The following is a 24,171-nucleotide window of genomic DNA, read 5'->3' on the forward strand; positions in this document are numbered from 1 at the left end:
TGCTAGGAAGACCGCTCATGCCACCTGCTGGCCAGACCGAAAAACCGAAACGTGACAGCATTTTAATAATGATTAGTATTGCATTAGCCTCTGACAAGTGGCCGCTCCACAATGTCATATGATTTCAAGAGGATCAGTCGTTCTGCAATGTTGTATGCTGAAATTTTCTTTTTTTAAATTTATTTTTATTTTTTTTAATGTTGAGCTCTACAATGATGACTGGACGCTCCACAGTGTTGTGTGTTAGAACACCACAACACTCCACAATGGTGTATGCTGGGCGAACAATTACAATATTTTCCACACCATGAGGCACCCCTAAAAGCATTCCATTTTCTCAAATACCGACAGTGCGCTTTTTAATCTGATGCACCTTAAATATGGATCAATATTCAGATTTATTGGACGTAGTACTTCAAATGTTCTGCAAAGCACTTTGTTACAGCTGCAGGGGTTGTAAAAGAGCTATATAAATAAAGCTGGTTTGTATTGTATTGTATTCCCTTTAACGTAGCTCCATCTAGTGGATGCATAATGCAACTTCAGGCACTATTGTAGCTTCTATTCTATGCGCCCTATAATGCGGTGCGCCCTATATATGAAAACATTTTTGCCACTATTGTAGCTTCTATTCTATGTGCCTTATAATGTGGTACACCTATATATGAAAAGAGTTTTACAATAGGCCATTCGTTGAAGGTGCGCCTTATACTCCGAAGCGCCTTATAGTGCGGAACATATGGTAGTTCCTTCCACCTTGCTATGGGCTTGAACAATTACTGGTCTCACCACAATACTGTGCACTTCAATGATGACTGGTTTGTTCCATAATATGTGCCTTAACTATGATTAATATTTTAGTACACTTACACAGACTTGCTCCACAATGTTGTGTTTGAATGACTGGTTGCCCCACAATATTTTGTGGTGTAACCATGTTAAGCATTCCAGGAGGTACTCATACATAGTCACTCTACAATGCCGTGGGCTTCAACCAAGGTTATTGTAGTCACTGAAAACTAATAATAATAACTAAAAGTGAAATTAAAAATGCATTTCATTCATGAAATGATTAATGAATGATTTCAAAAAACGAAAACTAACTAACCACATTTTATGTTTATAAAACTGACTTTATATTGAAAAGTGATTATAGTGAAAATGTATTTAGTTTATGTCTTTGTCCATTAATATCATGCATAAGCTTTCAGGGTGCATCTTAAATGTATTTATTTCAGTATTGTTTGAACATCTGTACAGAAGAAGAAAAGTTAAACAGTTTTTGGTAGTGATGGGACGAGCGACATTGGTGCGTCAGCACAGAGCCGAGACCTCAAGAGTTAAACCCGCATATGTGTGTGCATTGCTTTAAGAAAGAATCACCTGACTAATCCAGGAACTGAATCGTTTAAATGTGCTCCGCCAAAGTGTTTTTATAAGGACACAAACTGTATCAACATGTCGTGGGTTTGTTGACTGGAGTTTTGCGAAATTATAGATCGTTCTAAGAAGTTTTCACCAGTGTGGAATAATTTTGATCTTGGTCAATCTTTTTCTCCTTAGAGCATTGTAATACACAATGTTTTTATGGTGGCGCATTTCACCCACTTTATCAGTTTATTAAGTGATAAGTGTTATAAATATGAGTCAGTTAAAGAGCCTTACAGTTGCTTTATTCATTTTATCTTATAATTGCGTGATCCTCCATAATTGAAGTCCAACACTGCCTGTCAGAGGCAAACACACACAGAAACCAAGACCGTTTACAATATTGGAAATGGAACCATAAAACATATCCACATCTACATCAACTTTCATTTAAAGCTCTCTGCTCACTATCGTCATCTGAACCATGTGAAAGAGTATTTTCTGAGGCTGGGGAGCTGGTGTCTAAGAGGAGAAATCGCCTTGCAGCACTCCCAAAACTTTGGTTCCTCAATAAAAAATCATAAATTAATCACTTCTTTGGCGGCCCGGTAGTTCAGTGGTTAGCACGTCGGCTTCACAGTGCAGAGGTACTGGGTTTGATTCCAGCTCCGGCCTCCCTGTGTGGAGTTTGCATGTTCTCCCCGGGCCTGCGTGGGTTTGTAAATAAATAAATACCCTAATGATTAATTAAGATATCCTTTATTTGTCCCACACTGGGGACATTTACAGTCTACAGCAGCAAGATTGTGGGTAGCAATTCTTCTGTGATCACCCCTTGGTGATTATTCGTACTATAAAAGATACTTGTTAAAATTTTACACGGGGAACACACGACTTTCATTCCTGGGATTGCATAAAACAATTGAGAAGACAAGTTAGAATTAGGACTTCTCCATGAACGCATCATCAAATCCGATCAATTTGTTCAACGAGATACATGACTTGATGTCCGTTTCGCAACGCAGGGTACACCATAACTTACTCATAAATTATTATTTATCTTGCTGATTTGCTCCTTGGTAATCACTCAGGTAAACGATAACCATTTTTCTCTCGTCATCGTCTGCTTATTAACCTTGATTTTTTTAACTTTCAGTTTGGTGCAGTGCACTCCGCTTAATAGAACACCATTGGGCCGAAGTGCTTCTGTTCTACTAAGCGGGGTTTCTATTAACCGGAGACACTTTATTAGGTACACCTTCAGACACGTCGACGACCAAGTTATGCACGCAGAAAAACCCCTGCTGACGAGTTAGAAGAGATATTTCGACTGTGGACGTCCATATCTTTAATCAAACAACAAAACAACAACTTTAATCAACTTCAGTCAAACATCTCAAATCACGAGAAAAAAATCGTTACTTTTGTCTGGAAACAGGAGTCCGTAATTTTGTGGTTGACTTCCCTCTCAATGCGCTGGATAAGAGGGAAGTCCTGGAAACCGCGGGCGTACAATCCTTCTGAGAATCCGGCAATGCATTGTATCGTCTGAGTATGTCCTTCTTATCCGCAGGTGATAGCCCTCGTCTCTTGAATGAAGTTGAAGCCATTGTGACGTGCGTGTGTCTATGTGTGGAGTGAGCGTGCTACCTGTTACTGTATACGGCTAGAACTACCGCGTTTTCTCGCGATAGTGGTACAGTATCGCGATAGCTCCACTTCTCGCGATAGCTACACTTCGAAAACCACTAGTTTACAATGTTCATTGCTTACGGCCTGTTCTATTAAGCGGAGATCTGTTCTACTAAGCGGAGTATCTTTATAGGAAATTGCATTAGGCAAATCGGTTCCAGAGCCTTTTGCTCTATTAAGCGGATTACTCTATTAACCGGTGTTCTATTAAGCGGAGTGCACTGTATTTTTATCTTGGTCTCCCTTTATGGCTCAGCTTGATATAAAATAACTCTTATTTTAGTTTTTTGTGTGCATACACATTACACTGTAATCATACAGCGTACGATGACTACGAAAGCCGAAATAACAGTGTATCCTGAACGCATCCTCAACTCAGCTGCACCAACCTGTTGCTCGCCAAGGGAGCCGCCTCCTCTCCTCTTTCCGCTTTCCCGGTCGTTGGTCTTCCTCGGCATACTTGCTGGCTGCTCCACCCGGCGGACGCATGGCTGCTAACAAAGTGATCGTTTACGGCGGAAGAGGAGCCTTGGGCTCCAAATGTGTCCAGCATTTCAAATCCAAAGGATGGGTGAGTGGACGCGTGCTAGCCAAACAGGCTACTCCGGTAGCTAACTAGATTGCGATCTACTGTTTTGCAACATTTTTTTTATCTGAGTGGAGTTCAAATAAACCTGGATTAAAACGTTTTCACTCTTATGATCTATCAGTGGGTTGCCAATATCGACATGGCTGCTAACGAGGAAGCTAACGAAAACATCATTGTGAAGTTAACGGACTCATTCTGCGAGCAGGCTGGCCAGGTGAGTGATGACAGATAGCGAGGAGACAATTCATTCATATTCCACTAAACTTAATAAACCTGTATACAAATACAACGTGGTGCTTTTAAATTACCAATGTATGATAAAACACGGTTAGTTTGTTTTGGAGAGTTGCGTTACCGACAAGAGGCTTTGTCTGTTTCTGAGATGGTGTTGCGCTCACGTCACTTGCTGCAGCGTTTGTTTTAGCTGGCGTTGCGTTCAAGTTCCAGGGAGAGTGACCTTTGTTTATTTGTTTGCTGGTGTTGCGTTTAAATAGCGTTTTTCGTTTTTCTCTCTAGTGTGTGTGTGTGTGTGTGTGTGTGTGGCGGGGGGGGGGGGTGTCTTTGCCTAATCTGGCGGAGAAAATGTTTAAATGTAAAGTAGCGATTTAAAAAGAACATTGTCTTGTGCTTGTTCCTACTACTAACAAATAATAGCTGCTATATAAAATAAGATAAGATATATTTTATTTGTCAAGAATGTGGGTACTCAAACAGAGATATGCGCTGCTGGAGAGGCAAATGATATAAGTAATTATGTTTGGTCATTATTGCTAATATACTGTCTGGTTGTACATTTGAACAAGTAAAATATTGCTATATTTAAATTTTAAAAAGGCAGTTAATTCATTGGTTTGATTTATTTTGAAAGATCTTTTGTTGTTAAGTTGCCTTGTGACCACAGACATCTGATACAGATTACCCCCCCCCTCCCAAAAAAATTGCGAACAGGACCACCCCCCTGACCCACACAAGCCTCCGAGTGCATGATGTGTTTTTTTGTGACTATTATTTATCCATAGGTCACATCAGACGTGGCCCAACTGCTTGGGGAACAGAAGGTAGATGCAATTTTGTGCGTGGCCGGCGGATGGGCGGGAGGAAATTGCAGTTCTAAAGGTAAGAACTCAACGTGTATCTTTAATTAACCGAATGAAATCTGTTTATATAAATTTGGTGAGTTTTGGGGCACGTTAAAGCAGACTTATGACATTTTCCCTACAATTAAACATGGTTGCCAGGTGTATTAATAAAATATATCATACTTGATGGGTGATCAAGCACTAGGGTGAACCAGCTATTTGTATACAAAACTTTTAAAATGCCTTGATAACCCCAAAAAGGAGAGAACAGGAGTAGAATGACTGGCTACATATTTTTTCCATGGCAAATTATAGGACTTTGATGCAATTTTCTTGCCATATTACCCGTACCTTGCATTGGCCAAAAAAGCTTGAAGCCATCTGTCTCGGATTCTTCTCTCCATTTGGGACTAATTTGGACTAATTCTCTTGGAGGAGTTCGGCAAATTATGAGCCCACAGAATTCATGCCAAAAAGTCTACATAAAAACAAAATGACAAACTTCCTATTCAGTTTCGGACATGCGATCTGGAAACTTTTTCATGTGGGCTATTAAGTTCACCCAATTTTAATTAGTGAAACGGATGTGAATGGCTATTTTTCTTTTCCTGGTCTATACAAGGATACACCTTTGAGATTTCCAGTATCTAATCGATCATCGTAATTGTGTGTTTTTGCTCTTCAGACATGTACAAGAACACAGATCTAATGTGGAAACAAAGCGTGTGGACCTCCACCATCTCCAGCCACCTGGCGGCAGTGCACCTGAAGCAAGGAGGTCTGTTGACTTTAGCAGGGGCCAAAGCCGCTCTGTCAGGCACTGGAGGTGAGGTCTACTCTTGTGTGTTTGTGTGTGTTTACCATACTCATCCACGTGAGCTGATTGATCTGTGTGTGTTGTCCACCTTGTCAATAGAGATGATGGATGATAGAGAAGTCAATAGAAAACACCGTAGGGAATCGGCTCTGTTATCGGAAGATGTGCCGATAAAATGGATGTTAGCAAGAGGGGAAAAAAAGGACAGTTCTGTGCTTCGTAAACAGAAAGTCAATGCTCTGATGGTCTCGTTTGTCCATCATTCGGCATGCTGACCTGGCCACGAACCAATCGCCTCATTTCGATCACTGGCAAAGCGAGGCCGAGTCAATATTTAGAAAGTAACTGGCCGGAATTCATGTGCGGGAGACTGCTGCAAAATATTTTGCTGCACTGAAAGAAAAAAAATATATATGTATGTATGTATAATATTTATATACTGTATCAAGTGTTTAAAATGATCCATATTGACTGGCCTCGGTGGTGTTGTATAATTATTCAACCTGTACCGTCATCTGCAATAGAATAGATCAACTCTGCCACCCTCGATTAGATTTGCACTCTGTCTGAAAAGTAAATATGAACAGTATCTGTTTTGTTATTTTTATTGATGTTGCTAAGGCAACTGCTTTGAACCGTTATTTACACATTGGACACCATTAGATTAGTGGCCATTAATACACATTTTGATGTTTAAAAAAAACCCACACTCATTAGGTCATCGTCAATAATGCAAGGGGATCGAACCTGCAGTCTGTGTGACAGCAGAGGTCCGTGCCCCCAGGTTGACCTCAACTTAGCATCCATTCTAGCTTGGACTTTTAACTAATTTAAACATCACAAAAACACTTGAAGAACTCCCCTCACTCTGTTCTTCATTGGCGTGCCACCAGACTGCACCAGGCAGGAATTCTTGGGATTCCTTGGAAAGCCACTTTACATGGTCGGGTGGGGGTAGGGACTTGTTTAGTGCATCCAGATGTTAAAACTACAAAACATCTTTATCCAACTCCTCTTATATTTTCCCCCACCTATTTCCTTTGTTGACTCAAAGGCATGATGGGCTATGGGATGGCCAAGGCCGCTGTGCACCAGCTATGTCGGAGTCTGGCAAGCAAAAACAGCGGGATGCCTACTGGGGCTGCCGCGGTGGCCATCTTGCCGTAAGTCCTCAATTGCATTGTTTCCCAGGTACTAATGACAACTGTGTCATTGAATTATAATTGACTTACCAACAGTGGCCGTTGCGCTCATAGACGCCGGACCTCCATATAGTCAGCAGGTGTGTCGACCTCTGGAAATATCAAAGAGTTGACTGGAGAGCTCCCTTGAAATCTGTTGGCATGAAAACAGTCCCTTGGATGTATTAAGCATGAACCTTTGTAACATTTTGTTTTCAACTTACTCACAGTGAAATTTGTAATATACCGCTAACAATGTTCAGTGTTATTCCAAAAATGGTCTCAAATGAAAGCCTCCCTTTAATTAGATGTAGAAATAAACAAATACATTGAAACTGAACTAAAACAACTCAAAAGAAACCAAAAAACCCCCAGATGAAGTCATATTGATTTTTTAAAAAACAAGGTGATTATAGTTCTGTATTTAAAAAATAAAAAAATACATTTTGAAAAGTAAAAATGTATGAATTCAAAATAATTCAAATGCATTTTTGAGACATTAAATGAACAACCATTGTTTTAAATAATTTTTAAAAAATTGCTAAGAAGACACGGCTGCGCATTTATAAGCCATTTTTCACATGCGTCACAGACAGACAGATAAGCAAGCGAGGCAAAGATAAGCAGCAGACATCCAACATAAATTAGGATGTAAATGGCAGATCTCTGGTGGGTCTGTTTTCGCTGAATGGTGCCCTTCTGCTCAATCATCATGGCAATCTAGGATGTTCTTTCGCACACACGCACACAGACACACACACACACATACATATACAGTCATACCTCGGTTTTCGACCGTAATCTGTTCCAGAAGGCTGTTCGAAAAACGATTTGTTCGAAAACCAAAACCAGGCTCTTAAAAAAAAAGAAATCTGTATTGAACACATCTGCTCACAATGGCATCACTTCCTCGTGTAAGGAAGGTGAGAGGAGTGAAGTGGCGCATTCAAGTGCGTTTGGTATGGTCTTGCTCAAGAACTGATTTTGGGTCGTAATCCGAGGCATAAAAATCTCAATTTTTGGTCGAAAAACGATTTGGTCGACTACAGAGACGTTCGAAAACCGAGGTGTGTGTGTATATATATTATATACAGTATATATTTTTTTGGGGGTGGGGTACGAGGTATCGACATTGTGTCTTCCATTTTGTTGCACTTTCCACTAACTGCGGCAGCATGCTCAAGGTAAGCTATCATTTGTATATACATATATATTTGTTTTGCATTCGCCCAATGACTTGCATTTCTGCTGTATTTCACCCCCCACGCACCAACCTTCAGTCACATGACTGCCGCATGGCAAGCATGTGGTTCCTTTTGAGGGAGCTTTTTGTTTTCCCTCTCTGGCCACAACTACACAATGCAATGACATCCCAAATTCAGCCGTTAAAAAAAAAAGATACAAATGCCTCTGAGTGACTAAGCGGTAGGGCCGGATGCTTATGCACAAAATAATAATCGCCATTGTTTTGACCAACATTGAAATCGTAATTCATAAAAACAGTTATTATTTCAAAACATCGTATTTATTCAACTTCCAACCCTGAACTACTCAAAAGTACCATCATGGCCTTATGCCCATTCAGCCTTGCAACATTGAACACTTTATTCTTAAACAAGATTTATTTTTTCAAGTAAAAAAAAATGTGTTCATAAATGCAATTGAAGCCTGTTTAATTTTCATTCTGCAAAGACACCTTGGCCGCATTGCGTTTTCGCACACAATCAAACTACGAAGATGCATTTCTCTTATCTCTATCGATTTATTTTTTTGTTAATCTTATTTTGTTTTATTTTTACTTTCACAAGTCTTTGATCTGGACTAAGCTAAGATCTCGGGCATTGTATTTTGTGCCATAATTTGCGTAAATGTGTGTGTTGGTATGCTTGAATCCATGAAAAGTCCACTTTAAACAAAGGAACAACCAGAAAATAAATTGATAACGGAGTAAAGTAATACACTAAAATAATTGCAATAAAAAGAAAATGAAAATAAAATACCGGCTGTTACCGCTACGCAAATGTTGGCCTTTTAGGGGCAATGTGGTGTTGTGCATGCATGAAGCAAGCACTTCACCTCATGTTCCCCCGCCTACATTTTTATGCAAATTATGACGTTTCTTGTCTTTGAATCAAAGGCAAAGGCATTCGGAAAAACACGAGAGAGCTGAAACGTAAAGTGGTGTTCTAAAATGGCCGAAATGTCATGACGTCACCGGCTGATAATTCTCAGGCATTGCAGCAAAAAATCTAACGTTTTGATTTCGTAACTTCAACAATTTACATATTTTGCACCATAGAGACCCATTATAGTTCATATTTTTGAATGCATCGTAAACCTAATGTGTAAACATGCATTTCACGATATTTTTACGTCAATCGCTTTGTTTTCGCTTGGATAGACGTATGCATGCCACATTGTTGGGTTGAGGTCATTCAAATTTTGCAACTTTAGGTGGCGCCAGAGGATCGCAAATGAGTTTGCCTTTTTGCAGGAGGCTTCAAACCGATGCATTCTTACATGAACAATTCCGGTCGGGATTGTTAGTAGGGCTTGGTTGAGACCTCCAGACACAATTTTTTTTTCCTTTTGCAAAAAATAAAGTTATGTTGGGTACCTAACGGCTGGCTGCGCCGGCGCCGCCCCGACGGCCTCGCGGGGCATTATTACATGAACAATTCCGGTCGGGATTGTTTGTAGGGCTTGGTTGGGACCTCCAGACACAACTTAGTTTTTCTGTTGCAAAAAATAAAGTTATGGGCCAGGTGCACCGCCGCCGACGCCCTCGCGTGGTTCAGGCCGCGAGACTGGTGCTGTGGGTCGGCGAGGGGGAGTAGGAAACCGGCCAATGACCGGCGCCGTAGCCCGTTGTCACGCCACGCCCCACGCCTCTCCCACCATCCGCCATCGCGGAGTGGGCGCTGTGGGCCAGGGCGGAGGGGATAGGAAACCGCCCAATGACCGGCACCATACCCCACCCCCTACGCCTCTCATATACGCCTCTCAATATTCATAAATAACTTGGTTATCACACCTCGTAACATCTACTAGAAATTGTACATATTCATGAAAACGGCACTTCCACAAAATTCAGTCAGAATTTTTTTTTTGATAATTCTTTGACCTTATCAAGGCTCTACTTGTGTGATATGACATCTTCCAATTCAGATTTTATTTTTATAGATTTCTTTGAAGCGCAGTACTGCCTTTATTGTCCATAAAGGGCAAACAAATCCCAAAGAACTAATAAAAACTATATATGTATGGAAAGCACAGATGCCACTGAACATTTTGAGTGTTTGAAAAAATAATAATAATTTGTATATCTCAACATACATCATTTACAAAAATTGTAAAACGCGTAACTTCTTTTTTTTTTGGGGAGGGGATGACACAAGGGTCAAATGAGATCAGAAGAGTCGAGTTGCCTTCCAACTAACTCTCTTAATTAAATTTTTCTCAGATTGTGGAAAAATATATGTTTTTGAGCGTTGTTATATTCGCTGATGGTATGTGTTCCCACAGCGTCTGTGTGTGAATATTCATTATTTGACGCAATATCACCCCTGGATGTTGATGCACTTCCCTATAAGCATGTTTTTTGTTATGTTTTGTTTTTTAGATTGACTTCAACATAAATCTGCAATGTGTGCAATTATTTTTGTTGTGTGTTTAGTTTTACAGTAAACTCCAATTTGGGGTGCCAACAAACAGTTGAGATCACACGCAGGCAGGGCAGAATCACATCCATGGCACACCCTTGTGGTGCGAGTACCATGGTGCATTCAGGGTATTTTCTCAACATCCGGAACTTGCATACACACCGCTTGTAAAATATTTTGCTAGTTGTATAGAGAGAGATTTCGAATATTTCGATTGCCTCTCACTGCTCTTAGTTGACCTGAGTCAAACCTTCACAGAAAAATTAAAGCAAAAATATGTTTGTTTATAGTAGGTCTGCACAACCGTGTTAAAAAACAAACAAGACCAAGAGAAATAGTTTCAAACTTGTTCCATCATTCATTCCTATTGCTTTCTGTGTTTTTTTTTCTCTGCTTTTGCCATTGGGCAGGCTTTCAAGCATTCATATTCAACTCTGTATATTTGCTGACAATGATGATTGTTAGGAATCTGCTGAACGCTTCTGAACGCTTCTCTTGCTGCTTGCCTTGATTGTCATCTGCCTCCGTTTCACAACAGAGTTACCTTGGATACGCCAATGAACAGGAAGTTCATGCCCGACGCCGATTTCGGCACATGGACACCACTGGAATTTGTCGCAGAGTGAGTATCAGTTTATTACGTTACCACTCATTATAATTACGTAGAATCCATTAATTAGGGAACAGTCATAGTTCTATTACTTGTATGAGTGGTGAGGAATTTCAAATATAAGACACAGTGAATCATCAAGGTCAAGGTCATCTTTATTGTCAAATATGCTTTGTGTATGACATGCAGCATAGATGAAATTTCTTCCTCTCAATCCTCAGTGCAAACATGCTGTGCATTATACACACACAGCTAAGACAAGATAGCAACTACACAACACTGTATAAAAAGATAATATGTAATATGAACAGTATGAACCGTATAGACAATATAAACAACATAAACAATGACACTTGTGACTATTGTGGGTAAAGTGAGGTAGTGGTTTTATGTTGACCACAGTTGCGTTATTTTCCTTGGTTTTAGTTTCTTCTTGATAATGTCAACGGTCTATATTGAATCCTGGACGTCGGTTTTGAAACGAGAACAAATGCAGATGCCCTCAAACAGATGTGTGGGGAAAAAACCCACACCAGATTACCAGGGGGATTAGATTGAGATTAGATGAGGGTCCGAGGGACGCAAATAGATAAGAATCCACCCGACAGGGGAAATGAAAAGTGATGGCGATCGTTTCAATTATCGTCTTTTTTATTAGTGCCATGACCTTGCGCGTGATGAGCGTGCGTCATAATTACTGGCATTGTGCGTTTGTCAGCACTGAAAGGGTATGCATGAAACCTCCTAATCATGTTTATTTCTCAGGAAAAGCAATGATGTCAATGGGTCACTTTCACCAGGGGCTTGTTTAATCATCCAAAAGCATCCAAAACGAAAAGACATTCACATAAACGTTGGTGATATGTAATTATCCTTCATACACTATTGTAATGGAAGATGATTCTTGAATTTTTTTTAATGTTTTGGAATCATAGTATGTAGTATATTCATTCATTCATCTTCCGAACCGCTTGATCCTCACTAGGGTCGCGGGGTTTGCTGGAGCCGATCCCAGCTGTCTCCGGGCAGTAGGCGGGGGACACCCTGAATCGGTTGCCAGCCAATCGCAGGGCACACAGAGACGAACAACCATTCACGCTCACACTCACACCTAGGGACAATTTAGAGTGTTCAATCAGCCTGCCACGCATGTTTTTGGAATGTGGGAGGAAACCGGAGCACCCGGAGAAAACCCACGCAGACCCGGGGAGAACATGCAAACTCCACACAGGGAGGCCGGAGCTGGAATCGAACCCGGTACCTCTGCACTGTGAAGCCAACGTGCTAGCCACTGGACTACCGGGCCGCCAGTATGTAGTATATGTACATGATAAACAACATTGACAATTAAAAACTATTTTGGAGGGCTTCATCTGTTTTTTGCTATTTCCAGTGGTGTTAGCTGCTCAGTTTAAAAAAAAATCCCATACTGCTCATCTTCCTTTACGAACACAATTGGGAAAAAAAAGACTTCAATAGTATGATTCCTTGAATTTTCCGTTATTTTAATTGCTGTTAATTTTTGACTTGTATTTAATCATAAGAATGTTTAGAATGCTAGCTATTATACATTTTCATTATATCTGATGGGGAAAATTTGTTGCACGACTCCACCGGTGTCCGTAAATGTACTGTACATACCGGAAGTTCCACTGTGATACAGAATCTACATTTGAAGGTGTTGGCAGCCACATTTTAATCTCTCCTTCCTCCTCCACTTCCCCCCAATACAGAACGTTCTTCCACTGGGCCTTGGGCACCGACAGGCCGGTGTCAGGCAGCCTAATGCAGCTGCTCACCTCCGGCGGGAAAACTCAGGCCGTGGCGGCGCCGTAGAGGGCGGACAGACAGGCCACAGTGGCGGCATTGTCGTCGAGGGAGAATAGAAGATAAAGACGGGGAGGAGATAGAGAGGAGGATCAGGAGGTGATGGAGTTTGAAGGCAAGCTGGGTGAGAGAAAAGGAGAAGGGAAAGAGTTCAGTGTTACATGAAGGATAAGAGTGCCATCTAGCTGTGGGTGTCACTATTGCAAGCCATGGCTTTGTCAACAACACTATATATCATAATAAAAAGCAACAGTGTGATGTTCAGAAGTGTGTTTTATTGGCGTGAAAACAAGTAATGGGCCAAAATATAGGGGTGTGAACACCCATATTAGATTTACATGCTCAAATGAGAACCAATAATGAAAAGAATAATTCTCACCTAGGAGCACCATCAATTTATTTTACAGTCTTTATTATTATGGTTATAGTTTCGATGCAGGGCGGCCTGGTGGTCGACTGGTTAGCGCGTTGACCTCACAGTGCAGAGGTCATGGGTTAGATCCCGGCTTCGTCCTTCCAGTATGGAGTTTGCACGTTCTCCCCGTGCCTGTGTGGGTTTTCTCCTGGTTTCCTCCCACATTCCAAAAAACGTGCATAGTAGGCTGATTGAACACTCGAAATTGTCCCAAGGTGTGAGTATGACACAATTATCGTATTTTAAAAAAATAAATTACATTTCAAAAATATAGCCCAAAAAACGTTGTTGACAAATGACAATTCTTTCCCAAGGCAACAATTTACAGTTTAATATTTTTGGATGTATTTTTTTTATTCTGAGGCTTTCTTGACAAGAAAAAAAAAGCATGTTGCATGCGGTATGTTTCCCTCCACCAGATGGCAGTGTTTAACAAGAGTCACGCCTGCATGCACGGCATGCATCCGTGTTTGGGCATAAAAATAATTTACACACTTCTCTTAATACGCCCCCACCCCCCACCCGCCCCGCACCTCACCTTGGCGAATGCAAATGCACGCTTGCATCCATTCCATGACCAATAGATTATTTCAGCGGGTCTGTTTTCAGTTGTGTGCACAACAGCAGCTCGTATATTCCGCAGCAGTAGTGTGGAGGCGATGCTCATAAACAGGCGGAGTGTTAAACTACCGCTGTTTCTTGGATACTGTGTGCCGCCGTGGGAGTGCACGCGTGGCTGTTGACAAGCTCGCCGCGATAAATCACCGCCGCCGAGGATTAATAGGAAGAAGCAAAAGCGGGGCTCTGTACCCCGGAGGAGCCGATATGTATTTATTCGAGGTGGTGGGATCATTCACAGGCATGAGCGTCGCCTCCCATGATGCCTTGCTGCTGCGCTCAGTGCGCCCGTTCTTCTGTGTACGCCACTGACACGGAACCGTCGGGTGATGAAGTTGACCCTGGGATTTTATGTCTTAGTATCAGAGGCAGGACGACACCTTTGTGGAAGGAGATGTTATGCAGTCCTAAAACTGCGGTGTTAAAAAGAACCCAAATTGGATGAAATACTGGAACTCACCGTACACTATACTCGGAGCATTGGATTGATGATTTGACCCAGCACATTGGGCTAAGATTTTGACCTAACAAGGGGGAGAAAAACCACCCTTCCTGATGAGTTCAAGCTATCAAGAAATTGGTTACTGAGTTGTTATGGTTATAAAAATAATATAAAATACCAGTGTAATTATGAACATTTTTCTCCCTGTCACGGGTTGCCTCAGTAAGTCACTCGCTTGATATGTTTGGCACAGTCTCTACACAAGTTGCCCTTCCTGGTGCATTTGAGTGGGCAGTATGACCTCACTGGATTTGAACCTTGTATCCAAAGTCAGCAGTGTTACCCACTGAGCCATCCAACCGCCATTAACATTTTCTCAAAATGTTACATTAAATGTACTTCAACTTCAGCACACACATTTCAAACCGGCTTTAGCTTTTCAGCCCACCCAAATCCAATCTTCAACCCCATTTGTCGCGTCAGAATATTAAACCAAACCTTGGGTCAAAGTAACCTAAAACACTCAGAATTCACAGCTAGGGTTGTGAAACCAACTGAGCATTTTTAATTGTGTGTGAAAATCACGACAAAACATAAACCGTATTTGATATCTCTTGATGCTATCCCAGAATATAGAAAACTAGGCGAGGCCAAAGGTCACAAAGTTGAAAAAGGTTTTTAAGATTTGTATTGGTCTGATTTTTATAACTCACACTGGAGGTTAAAACTGGACAATATCGCCTTAAAATAACATGCCCTTTTTTTTTTTAAAAATCCACTTTTCAATTGCAATTGTTTTTTCCCCCTTTCAAGAAAGAGAAATGCCGATGAGAATAAGGAGAGAAAGTCACCCTTTTGTTTAGATAACACAATATTTTAATTGTTCAATATTCAGGTAAGTTTTAGTTTTATTTTTGTCCCAGTTAAATCATACACTAACCCCCCCCCCCCCCCCCCCCCAAAAAAAAATAGGAATGTGACCCGTTTTCATTCAGGTGCTGACATGAAAGCAGAGGAGGAGATTGCATTTCACACTTAGTATTATTAGCGGCGGGGGAGAGAAGGCGGGGCGGGGAGTCGAGGCTCTCAGATTCGGGCGGCCCGCTCGTGATTCATTGTGCACGTCAACCAGGAGAGTGCCCCCGGAACAAACCCCTCCCCACAAACAAATACTCCTGCCCTCCTACCCCCTCTCTTAAGGTGAATTTGTTGATTAAAATCTCACATGTGCATGTATTGCGGTAGGGGGCGGGTGGTGCATATCTGTGAATACACCTGGCACTGAGTGCACTGTTGTTCATATGTGTGCATTGCTTCCTTGTTATCAGCTCAGAGAATTACAATGCGACAACATCAAATAATATCAATATTATCATGATGCGATCAGCATACTGTTGCAAGAAAGTGTGAACCCTGTGAACTTACCTGAATTTCTGCATAAGTCACTCATAAAATATCATCTAATCTTCTCGAAGTCACAATAGACCAGTGTTTCTCAAATTGTGGGGCGCGCCCCCATGGGGGGGGGGGGGGGTGCGATGCTCCGTCAAGGGGGGCGCGTTTGACCTCAGGGAACATGCTTTTTTATTTTTTGACTGTCCTAAAATAACGTGCTGTTGCACCTCCACTACGTTAGGAGACAGTGTCGCTCTAATTGCCACAGATTACGCAGGGAGCATTCTCAGGGAGGAAATTTGACGAGGCGTATGTAGAGCTTGGCTTGAATGGCTTCAATGTGACTGCGGTGGCAGACGAGGAAAGATCAATGTGCTTACTCTGTCTAAAAATTTTGGTTGCGGACAGCATGAAGCCAAATAAATTAAGGTGTCACTTCAAGACATTACATTGAGTTTTTTTTCAGCGAAAACGTGCCGAATATTGCCAACAATCATGCCACTTTGTGACTGATACTTCAGTAAACTAAAATACAGGTCCCGGCTACACATTGAGCAGGAGCCGAGAGTTGCTGTGTCCTGCTTCAAACCTCGCTTCGAAAAGCTATGCATTGCAAAACGTGTGCTCATTGTAGCCATTAATCCAGACATCATCAAAAAGCACACACAAATTATTTAATATATTTTTGTTTTGCTGGTTAAAGTTTTTATATTGTGCTCCTGAGATCATGTTGGTGATTAGTTTGAATGCATTATTAGTTATTGAGTTTGTCATTTTATTTTTCAGTATCGTATGGTTTGACATGGTCAGTCAAAAAAAATATTGTTAAATTAAGGATTTAATGTTATTTTTGAATTTCAGATGCACTTTAAATCTTTTCTGTTCCAGTTACTAAAGCTATTCTTTGTTGTAAGTTGGTCCATAAAGTTTGTCCGTATTTCTTTCTTTATACGTTAATAAGGATACAGTGTTATGCAAAGGTGTACTTATAACAATTTTATAGACAAATGATACTGGGGGGGGGGGGGGGGGGGGGGATGCTTTCCTCTTCCTCCGGGGGGGGGGGGGCATGACAGAAAATAATTGAGAACCACTGCAATAGACAAACAGTCGGCTTAAACTAATACCACATATGCAATGTTTTTATTGGGCACAAAATATGCAGGGTAGGAAAAGTGTGTGGACCCCAAAGAGTGCTAATTGGAGACAGCCATCTTAGAGTGCAGTCAATGTGGCGAGACTGGATGTGATGGCTGAAGCAGCCCTGGAGTTTTTGTGTTTTCAAAAAGAGCTCTCAGAAAACCTACAATTAAGAATTGCTCACTTGAATGAAGCTATAAATGATTAAAAAAAAAAAGAAAAATAGTATCTCTCTAAGTGATGCTGAAACAGGCTAGTAATGGAGAAAAATGTGCACTTTTGTTCCACTCCCGAGGTGTGGTCACCCTGGAATGATGACTGCAAGAGTACTGCGAGTTATCCTCTATGCTGTGGAAAAAAGTCCAAGAATGTCAGCTAAATCTCTTGCACATGCTAACTTCTCTGTTGACAAATCTACAAGGAGAACTAAACAGAAATGGATGTCATCGGAGTACACCGTGGAGGAAGCTACAGCTCTCCAAACCAACATTGCTGCTGGTTTGAAGATTTCAAGAGCGCCAAGTCTCACAGCACGACGGGCAAAATATTTTGTTGACAGATGAAACCAAATTTGAGTTGTACGGAAGGAACATGTAAAGCTCAAACTGAAGTATAGTGGACGGGACGTGTGTTGGGATTGCTTTGCTTAATCATGACCTGGACACATTGCTGTCATTGATGTAAAAATGAAATGGACAAATTGCGTAAGGGTATTTGCAGGACTTCTTTAAGATAACCAGCACATTGGTAATTTGTGTTTTATTATGTGCGCCCATATCTGCAAAATGACTGCATGTTTTGTGTGTTTGAGTCTGTGTGTGTGTGTGACAAGGAGGTGCCGTGCATGTGGAAGCCATCGAGATGCATATGGAAGGTGAGGCCAGATGGTAGTGGTTATCCCTGGGCGGCGGCGGTTCACATGTAACCCGAGCTTGCAGGGGGAAGGACCTCTCCACCTCCCAAGGACCAGACGCCTGCACATGTGTTGCGTGAGAAGCGAAGCCCAGAAACCCCCACCCGCCGCTTGGCTTCCTGGCAGCCCTATAGTCTGCTTCTTCAATGTTGATTTTCTTTTTGGTGAACAAAAAATACAAGCGGATCAGAGGTGAGCCAGAGGTGCGCTTGTTGTGGTCAGGTCAGCATAGCTCAATCAAAAACGTTTCAAGCTTTTGTAATCGTATTCAGTGACAAACATGGAGTGGTACCCCACGATCGGTGTAGCCGCAGTTACCTTTGAAAAATGTCTTCGTTATTTTTCTAATTACTTGACAATGAAAGGGGGAAGTCTTTTTTTTTCATTATAATACATTGTATGCACCCGCAGTAGTCTAAACACGGTATTCTGATGAGTTGCTTAGTGTTCAGGTAACAACCAATCACAGCTCACCTGTTTTGTTCGTTTGGTCATGTGATGTTCGCAAGCTGAGCCGTGATGGGTGGTTACCTGTGCAACTGTGATGTCATTTTCAGTCAACAGCAAATGTCAGAATGACCGCCGCCTTAGATGTCCTTTGATGCTTAATTCATATTCAACAGATGGATTATTAATTGAATGCCATGTTTAGGCCAGTGGGGACCCAAAGAACATATTGGAATAAAAAATGTTGAGTTTACTCCCCGTTTAACACTCCCCATGTTATAGATCAAACCAGGAACTGAATCACCATATCAACCTGATATACTGTTCCGTTTTCATCATAAAGGGATGGAAATTTGGATTAATCGGTTATTAAAATAATAATTGGTGAGCATGTCTAAAATTGAAAAACGTGCACCCAAACCAGCTCTCACGGAACACTCGTGTCTCGGCACACTGGTTGGAAATCACTGGTCTAGTGGTTAGCATGTCTGCCTCCCGGTTCGAAGGTTCAGGGTTTGAATCCTATCAAAAATCCTGGGTCGACCAAACCTCCTGCCCAAAGTCTTGATGCCAAGTGCTAAACAAAATTGATATTATTTTACGGCACATGTGTCACACTCCAGGCACAGGGGCCATACTCAGCCGACCACGTCATTTTATGTGGCCCGTGAAAGCAACTCATCCATGGCAGCTTGTATGATCCTTGCTCAAATCTAGACCAAAGGGTCAAATTGTCTTGTGTAATAAACAATGTTGAGATTTTGCAAAAATGTTGCTACCCTGTTTCACTTCACTTGCACAATAGTTGAACAGGCTATTATACTTGACTGATTTTAATTCTAGTAATCCATCAATTTGTTGTGTACAAGAAATAAATAATGTGATGAGACAATTACCGGTACACATTTATTTGGTTTCACTCTCATAACGGGCCTCCAAGGGAGGAGGTCACTCCAAAGTGTCCTACAAAAAAGTTTAACACCCCTGCTCTCTGGGTAATATAATGTGATTATTTATGTATTATATTTTGCAAAATACCCCTCATAAATAAGGTGTATATATAGCAACAGTTCTTTGGAGAAGAGGGCAACATCAAATTGGACTTATTTTTTGGAAAGGATGAATTACTTTCACTTTCTTTTCTTGGATGGTGCAATATCCAGTTTTGGAAAGTACAACATCAATAGTCTGTTATTTATTTTGCAAAGTGCAAGATCAACAGCTTGTATTTATTTATTTTTTTTAGGAAAATGTGGTATAAATGGCGGCCCTGTGGGCCAGTGGTTAGCAATTCACCCTCACAGTGCAGAGGTACTGGGTTCAATTCGAGCTCCGGCCTTCCTGTGTGACTTTCGCATGTTCTCCCTGGGCCTGTGTGGATTTTCTCCGGGTACTCCGGTTTCCTCTCACATTCTAAAAACATGCATGGCAGGTGAATGGAACACACTAAATTGTCCCCAGTTGTGCGTGTGAGTGCGGATGGTTGTCCGTCTCTGTCTGCCCTGCGATTGTCTGGCAAGCAGTTCAGGGTTTGGCCTATTGCCTACTGACCCTACCCCCCACACCCTCCAACCCTTGTGAGGATAAAGCGAATCGGAAAATGAATGAATTAATATATGCAAGCTTGATCATTTGTTAAATAAGACTACTAATGAAAATAATCTTCATAATGTGCACTACACTCCTAATAGACCCCTGCTAAAATCTGCAGTTGAGTAAACAAGAGGCTCCTACATAAAGAAGTACATTTTACTCAAGCACAGTAAACTGGTACTGAGCGACGCCATTTGGACACACGAATTGGGACACGCCTTTTATTTAATTAATCAGGGTTCTTCATAGTTACTATAGGTACTATAGTTTGCCTTTTGGGAGTATGTATACCAACATTGACCTCTAGATGGCACAAAAATCCCAAGTCAAGTGTATTCGTGGCGTGGCAGCAGCATAATTAAAAATTCGAGTGATAAGTTCGTGATTTAATTAAATGGCCCTGGAGCCAGCGACTGGCAGCGCAAGGTCGGCGTGAATGCGGAATATATTGTGTTTTTTTCTCTCTCCACTCCCTTTCTCCAAGTAAGGCAACATCAGGTTGGGAGTCTCTCAAGTTCAAGGCAGGATGAGATGTGGAGTGCGAGAGAGGAAGAAAAATCCATGGGAATGAATAAATAATGTGCCGAAGAGGAGGAGCCGCTCCACATCGTCCTTCGGTGCACACTGTGCGTGTTCATGCATGCAACCAAAACTTTCACTCAACTAGGCAACTTTTTTTTTCGATACTTATTTGTGTCACTTGAAGCCGTGTACATTGGCACTGTTTCATACAAAGAATGGCAAAGGGGATTTTGGTTAGCCAACTGCAGATGCGGGAGGTCTTTATATGCATTTTTGAACAGTTGCGGATTGTGGATTTTTATTAAACCCATCTGCCATTATTTGTTTAAAAACTCACCTCATCGCTGTTGTGATGTTCTTGATGCCAAAGGTCTGCTGAAGTGAGTTGAAGAGATTCATTGAGACACAAGTCGTCGAATGTGGTGCTTTGAGAAACGAGTGACCCGATTTTAATACGATTACAAGCTGTCGCTCAGATTATTATTATATTTTTGTTTCTTTCTTTGCTTGCTTGGTCTGACTTGATTGCAAAAATCTGAGATATAAACACTGTGTAGCGGTAGTGACCTCAATTCAACTCACTTCACAACAAGTGGCCGCTGAGCATAGGGAAAAGTTGTATATTGAACTTTATTGTCTAACTCAGGGGTGTCCAAACTTTTTGCCAAGGGGGCCAGATTTTATGTGGTAAAATGTCGGGGGGCCGACCTTGGCTGACATTCTTTACATTGAACAACAATATTGTTCAACAAATTTTAGTAAGCCAGTCTGTTTCACATTTCCATTTTATTTTAATTTCAACAATCTTAAGAATTTCTTTTGGTTCATTTGAAACAGGTATATCACATGCAACTGCTTATTCACTTGACTTTTTCTTAAACAGAAGTCTCCTGAGTGCAAATTGATTGATTTGAAACAAAATGTATCACCATGACTTTTCAATAGTCACAAAACCTTTGACTCGAACAACAGGGAAATGAACAAGCAATACACATATCCACAACTGCAAGGATCATTTGAAATATGACATATCAGTCAATATAAACACGGAGTGATGTCTTGTTAACTCGTGAGTGATGCCCTCTAGTGTCTAAATGCTATTACTCATATAGTGAATGCTATTACTCATTTAGCCACTAGAGGGAAGCAGTACTCTATGAAACATCACTCCCCAGTCTACGAGACCTCAGTCAATGCAACACGTGTTCCATTGCGCCCAACCTGCGGGCCAGACGGCACTGATTTTATGACAGGGGCCGAGGGCCGGATGAAATTCGACCGCGGGCCGGATTTGGCCCGCGGGCCGGATTTTGGACATGACTGGTCTAACTGAATATAAAACAGAGAGAGATCTTACAATTCCAGAAGTGTTCGGAACAGAATCGGATCCCACAAATGCAGCATAAGCTCGTTAAGAAAAATATTTATTCAAGACAAAAACTCAAGACCGACAAAGTACAACTGGTGATGCCTGTGACCGAATCAGGACTAAACGAGACAAAACAAAAGTGCTTTCCAAAAGGTAAGAATAAAGACAAACATAAATCACCTGCCTTCCAGAGGACAAGAAAATCCAATACACGAAAATACAAACCGTGAAACATCAACAATAACTACTTACAAGAAAAAGCGTGGCGAGAAAACTACGAGACAAAACTTATGAACGACGTGCATTTGGAAGCGAGAGTCATGAGCAAGGCTGAATAATCCGACAGCCAGTGGATCATCTTTTAAAGGCAGCAGGATAACGATTATGATGACAGGTTCAGTTCTGATGGGAATGCCCTCCTATTCCATTGGAGACTGAAAAACAGAACAGGATCAGGACAAGAATTGCATGTGTATTTAAGGCAACCACATAAATTTGCCTTACTGGAATGTCCACGAGGTCATTGCTAACTCAAAACGGGGAAACGCTACAGATGGGCCAACAGACATAATGGGTTGTGCATTGTTATAATGCTTTAAGTGACAGATATTCAAACATAAACGATTGTAAGATAATATAACAATCCTCACAGCCGTTCTTTATCCTCTGTCAAGAACCATAGCTATAAATATGGCCTACTGAGCTCAGCTGTGTTGTGACATTTCCATACATTGTATATCCATGTCATTGTTATGCTGCACTCAGGTGATCAAGGCACACACACCAGGAGCAGCACAATATCCATTGAATTGATGCCAAAAAAGTCATTATTTTATATATTAATAGTATTACAATAATATAATGATCCACGTTTTAATCATTTGAAAATACATAAAGATTTTTTTGTTGTTGTATTGGAGAGGCTAGGACACATTACATTTTCTTTCTCTGCGTACATTTTCTTTCTCATCCGCCCCCTCATTACATCTCATGTCTTGTGACTTGTTGTAACTGTCATATGCTTATTTATGTGGTTGGGTCTTTTTTTTTATCCTGGACTTAAATTATCCTCAGAAGAGGATAGTTCGAGCCTGTTTTTTTTCCCCTCTCCCTACCCAGTGTTTTCCTTTCTGAACTCTGACTGTAAATTTCCCCATTGCGGGACAAATAAAGGATATCTTAATTGAAGACTCCCTTCAATGCTGCGATTCGATCGAAAACATTCGATGTGCCACTGCTTTGGTGAGCAACACAGTTCAATTAAGTACAGCAGTTAATTTGTTAATATTTGTGTGTAAACTTTGGTAATTACACTTACTACCCATTTATTTTCCTGTTGGGAGAAGGGAGGGAAGATTTAAGTGGGTGACTTGTTTGCTCCTGTTCCGCCTTTGACATGTGGTCACACCACAATGTTGTATGAGGCCATTTTTATGTTCAGGGGAGCTCTGTGGAGAAAATAAAGGCCTCCCTTCGAGTAGAAGCCTCCCATTTACAGTGGGTATAAAAAGTCTTCATACCCTTGTTCAAATGCAAGGATTTTGTCATATAAACAAATGAGACCAAGATAATGATTTCTACCATTTTACCACCAGGAATGTGGTCTCTACATTGAACAACTCAAATGCAGATCAATCAATCAATCAATCAATCAATCAATCAATCAATCAATCAATCAATCAATCAATCAATCAATCAATCAATCAATCAATCAATCAAATCTTTGGGATTGAATGACATTTTTGATTTTCAGTCCCGTAAACTACCTTGAGATGATTAGAAACAGGAATATGTTCTTTATAGGTCATAGAAGCATATTCTTGTTACCACGCCTCTTGACCTCTCTGCGTCAGCCAGGAGTTAGCCAGCTAACCCCCCCGCCCCCACCTCCACCAAGAACACCCCCCCACACCCCCACATCCCGGTGGGCCTCAGGCTATGGGCGCTACACATGACCTCCCTCCTCGGCCGCAAACCAGCTTCTCCTCACACTCACAGCGTTCTTGCACTTTCTTAGTGCAGGTCCAAGAGAAAGGCAGCCATAATTGATTCGTTATTTTGTGGTGATGGGCAGGAGAGAGGGGGGAGGTGGGGTACACGGCGGGTGTTTTCCGGGGTGGGCGACATCACATACACTCCACCTAATCACATCCGACCCGTGTGAGAAAAGCGAAAGAAATCTATCAGAATCTTATTCCTGCTTGTTAGGAGCGCTTCGCAAAGCATGCGGAGGATTTGTTGCTAACACACACCCACCTCGAACCAGAAGGTCAATTTAGTGGTTCATAAGATTTGTAAAATGTTGTCATTCGTGAGCTGAGGAAGTTTGTGGGATTTCCAACAAAAATGCATGCATTGATGAGAAAACAATCGCATTTTATCTAATGTTACAATTTTTACCCGAAAAACAATATGTAGTTATATAGGTTTTTTTGTTTTTTGAGGGCTTTTTTTTAAGTTGACAGCTTTTCTTTTTGGGGAAAAAATATTGT

At 41.3% G+C, this 24,171-nt stretch overlaps 1 protein-coding gene across 1 annotated transcript; it reads left to right on the forward strand.

Annotated features, from left to right (window-relative positions):
• Positions 1-3,440: 3,440 nt before the first annotated feature.
• qdpra (quinoid dihydropteridine reductase a) lies at positions 3,441-12,905 on the forward strand. The gene is made up of 7 exons (XM_052060569.1): positions 3,441-3,631; positions 3,771-3,863; positions 4,669-4,765; positions 5,414-5,554; positions 6,600-6,708; positions 10,927-11,010; positions 12,732-12,905. Exons 1-7 carry the CDS (start codon positions 3,548-3,550, stop codon positions 12,832-12,834), a joined length of 711 nt encoding a protein of 236 aa, XP_051916529.1. The 5' UTR covers positions 3,441-3,547; the 3' UTR covers positions 12,835-12,905.
• The last annotated feature ends 11,266 nt before the right edge of the window (positions 12,906-24,171 follow it).

This window comes from Hippocampus zosterae, chromosome 1, assembly GCF_025434085.1.
Source record: "Hippocampus zosterae strain Florida chromosome 1, ASM2543408v3, whole genome shotgun sequence".
Classification (NCBI taxonomy): Eukaryota; Metazoa; Chordata; class Actinopteri; order Syngnathiformes; family Syngnathidae; genus Hippocampus; species Hippocampus zosterae.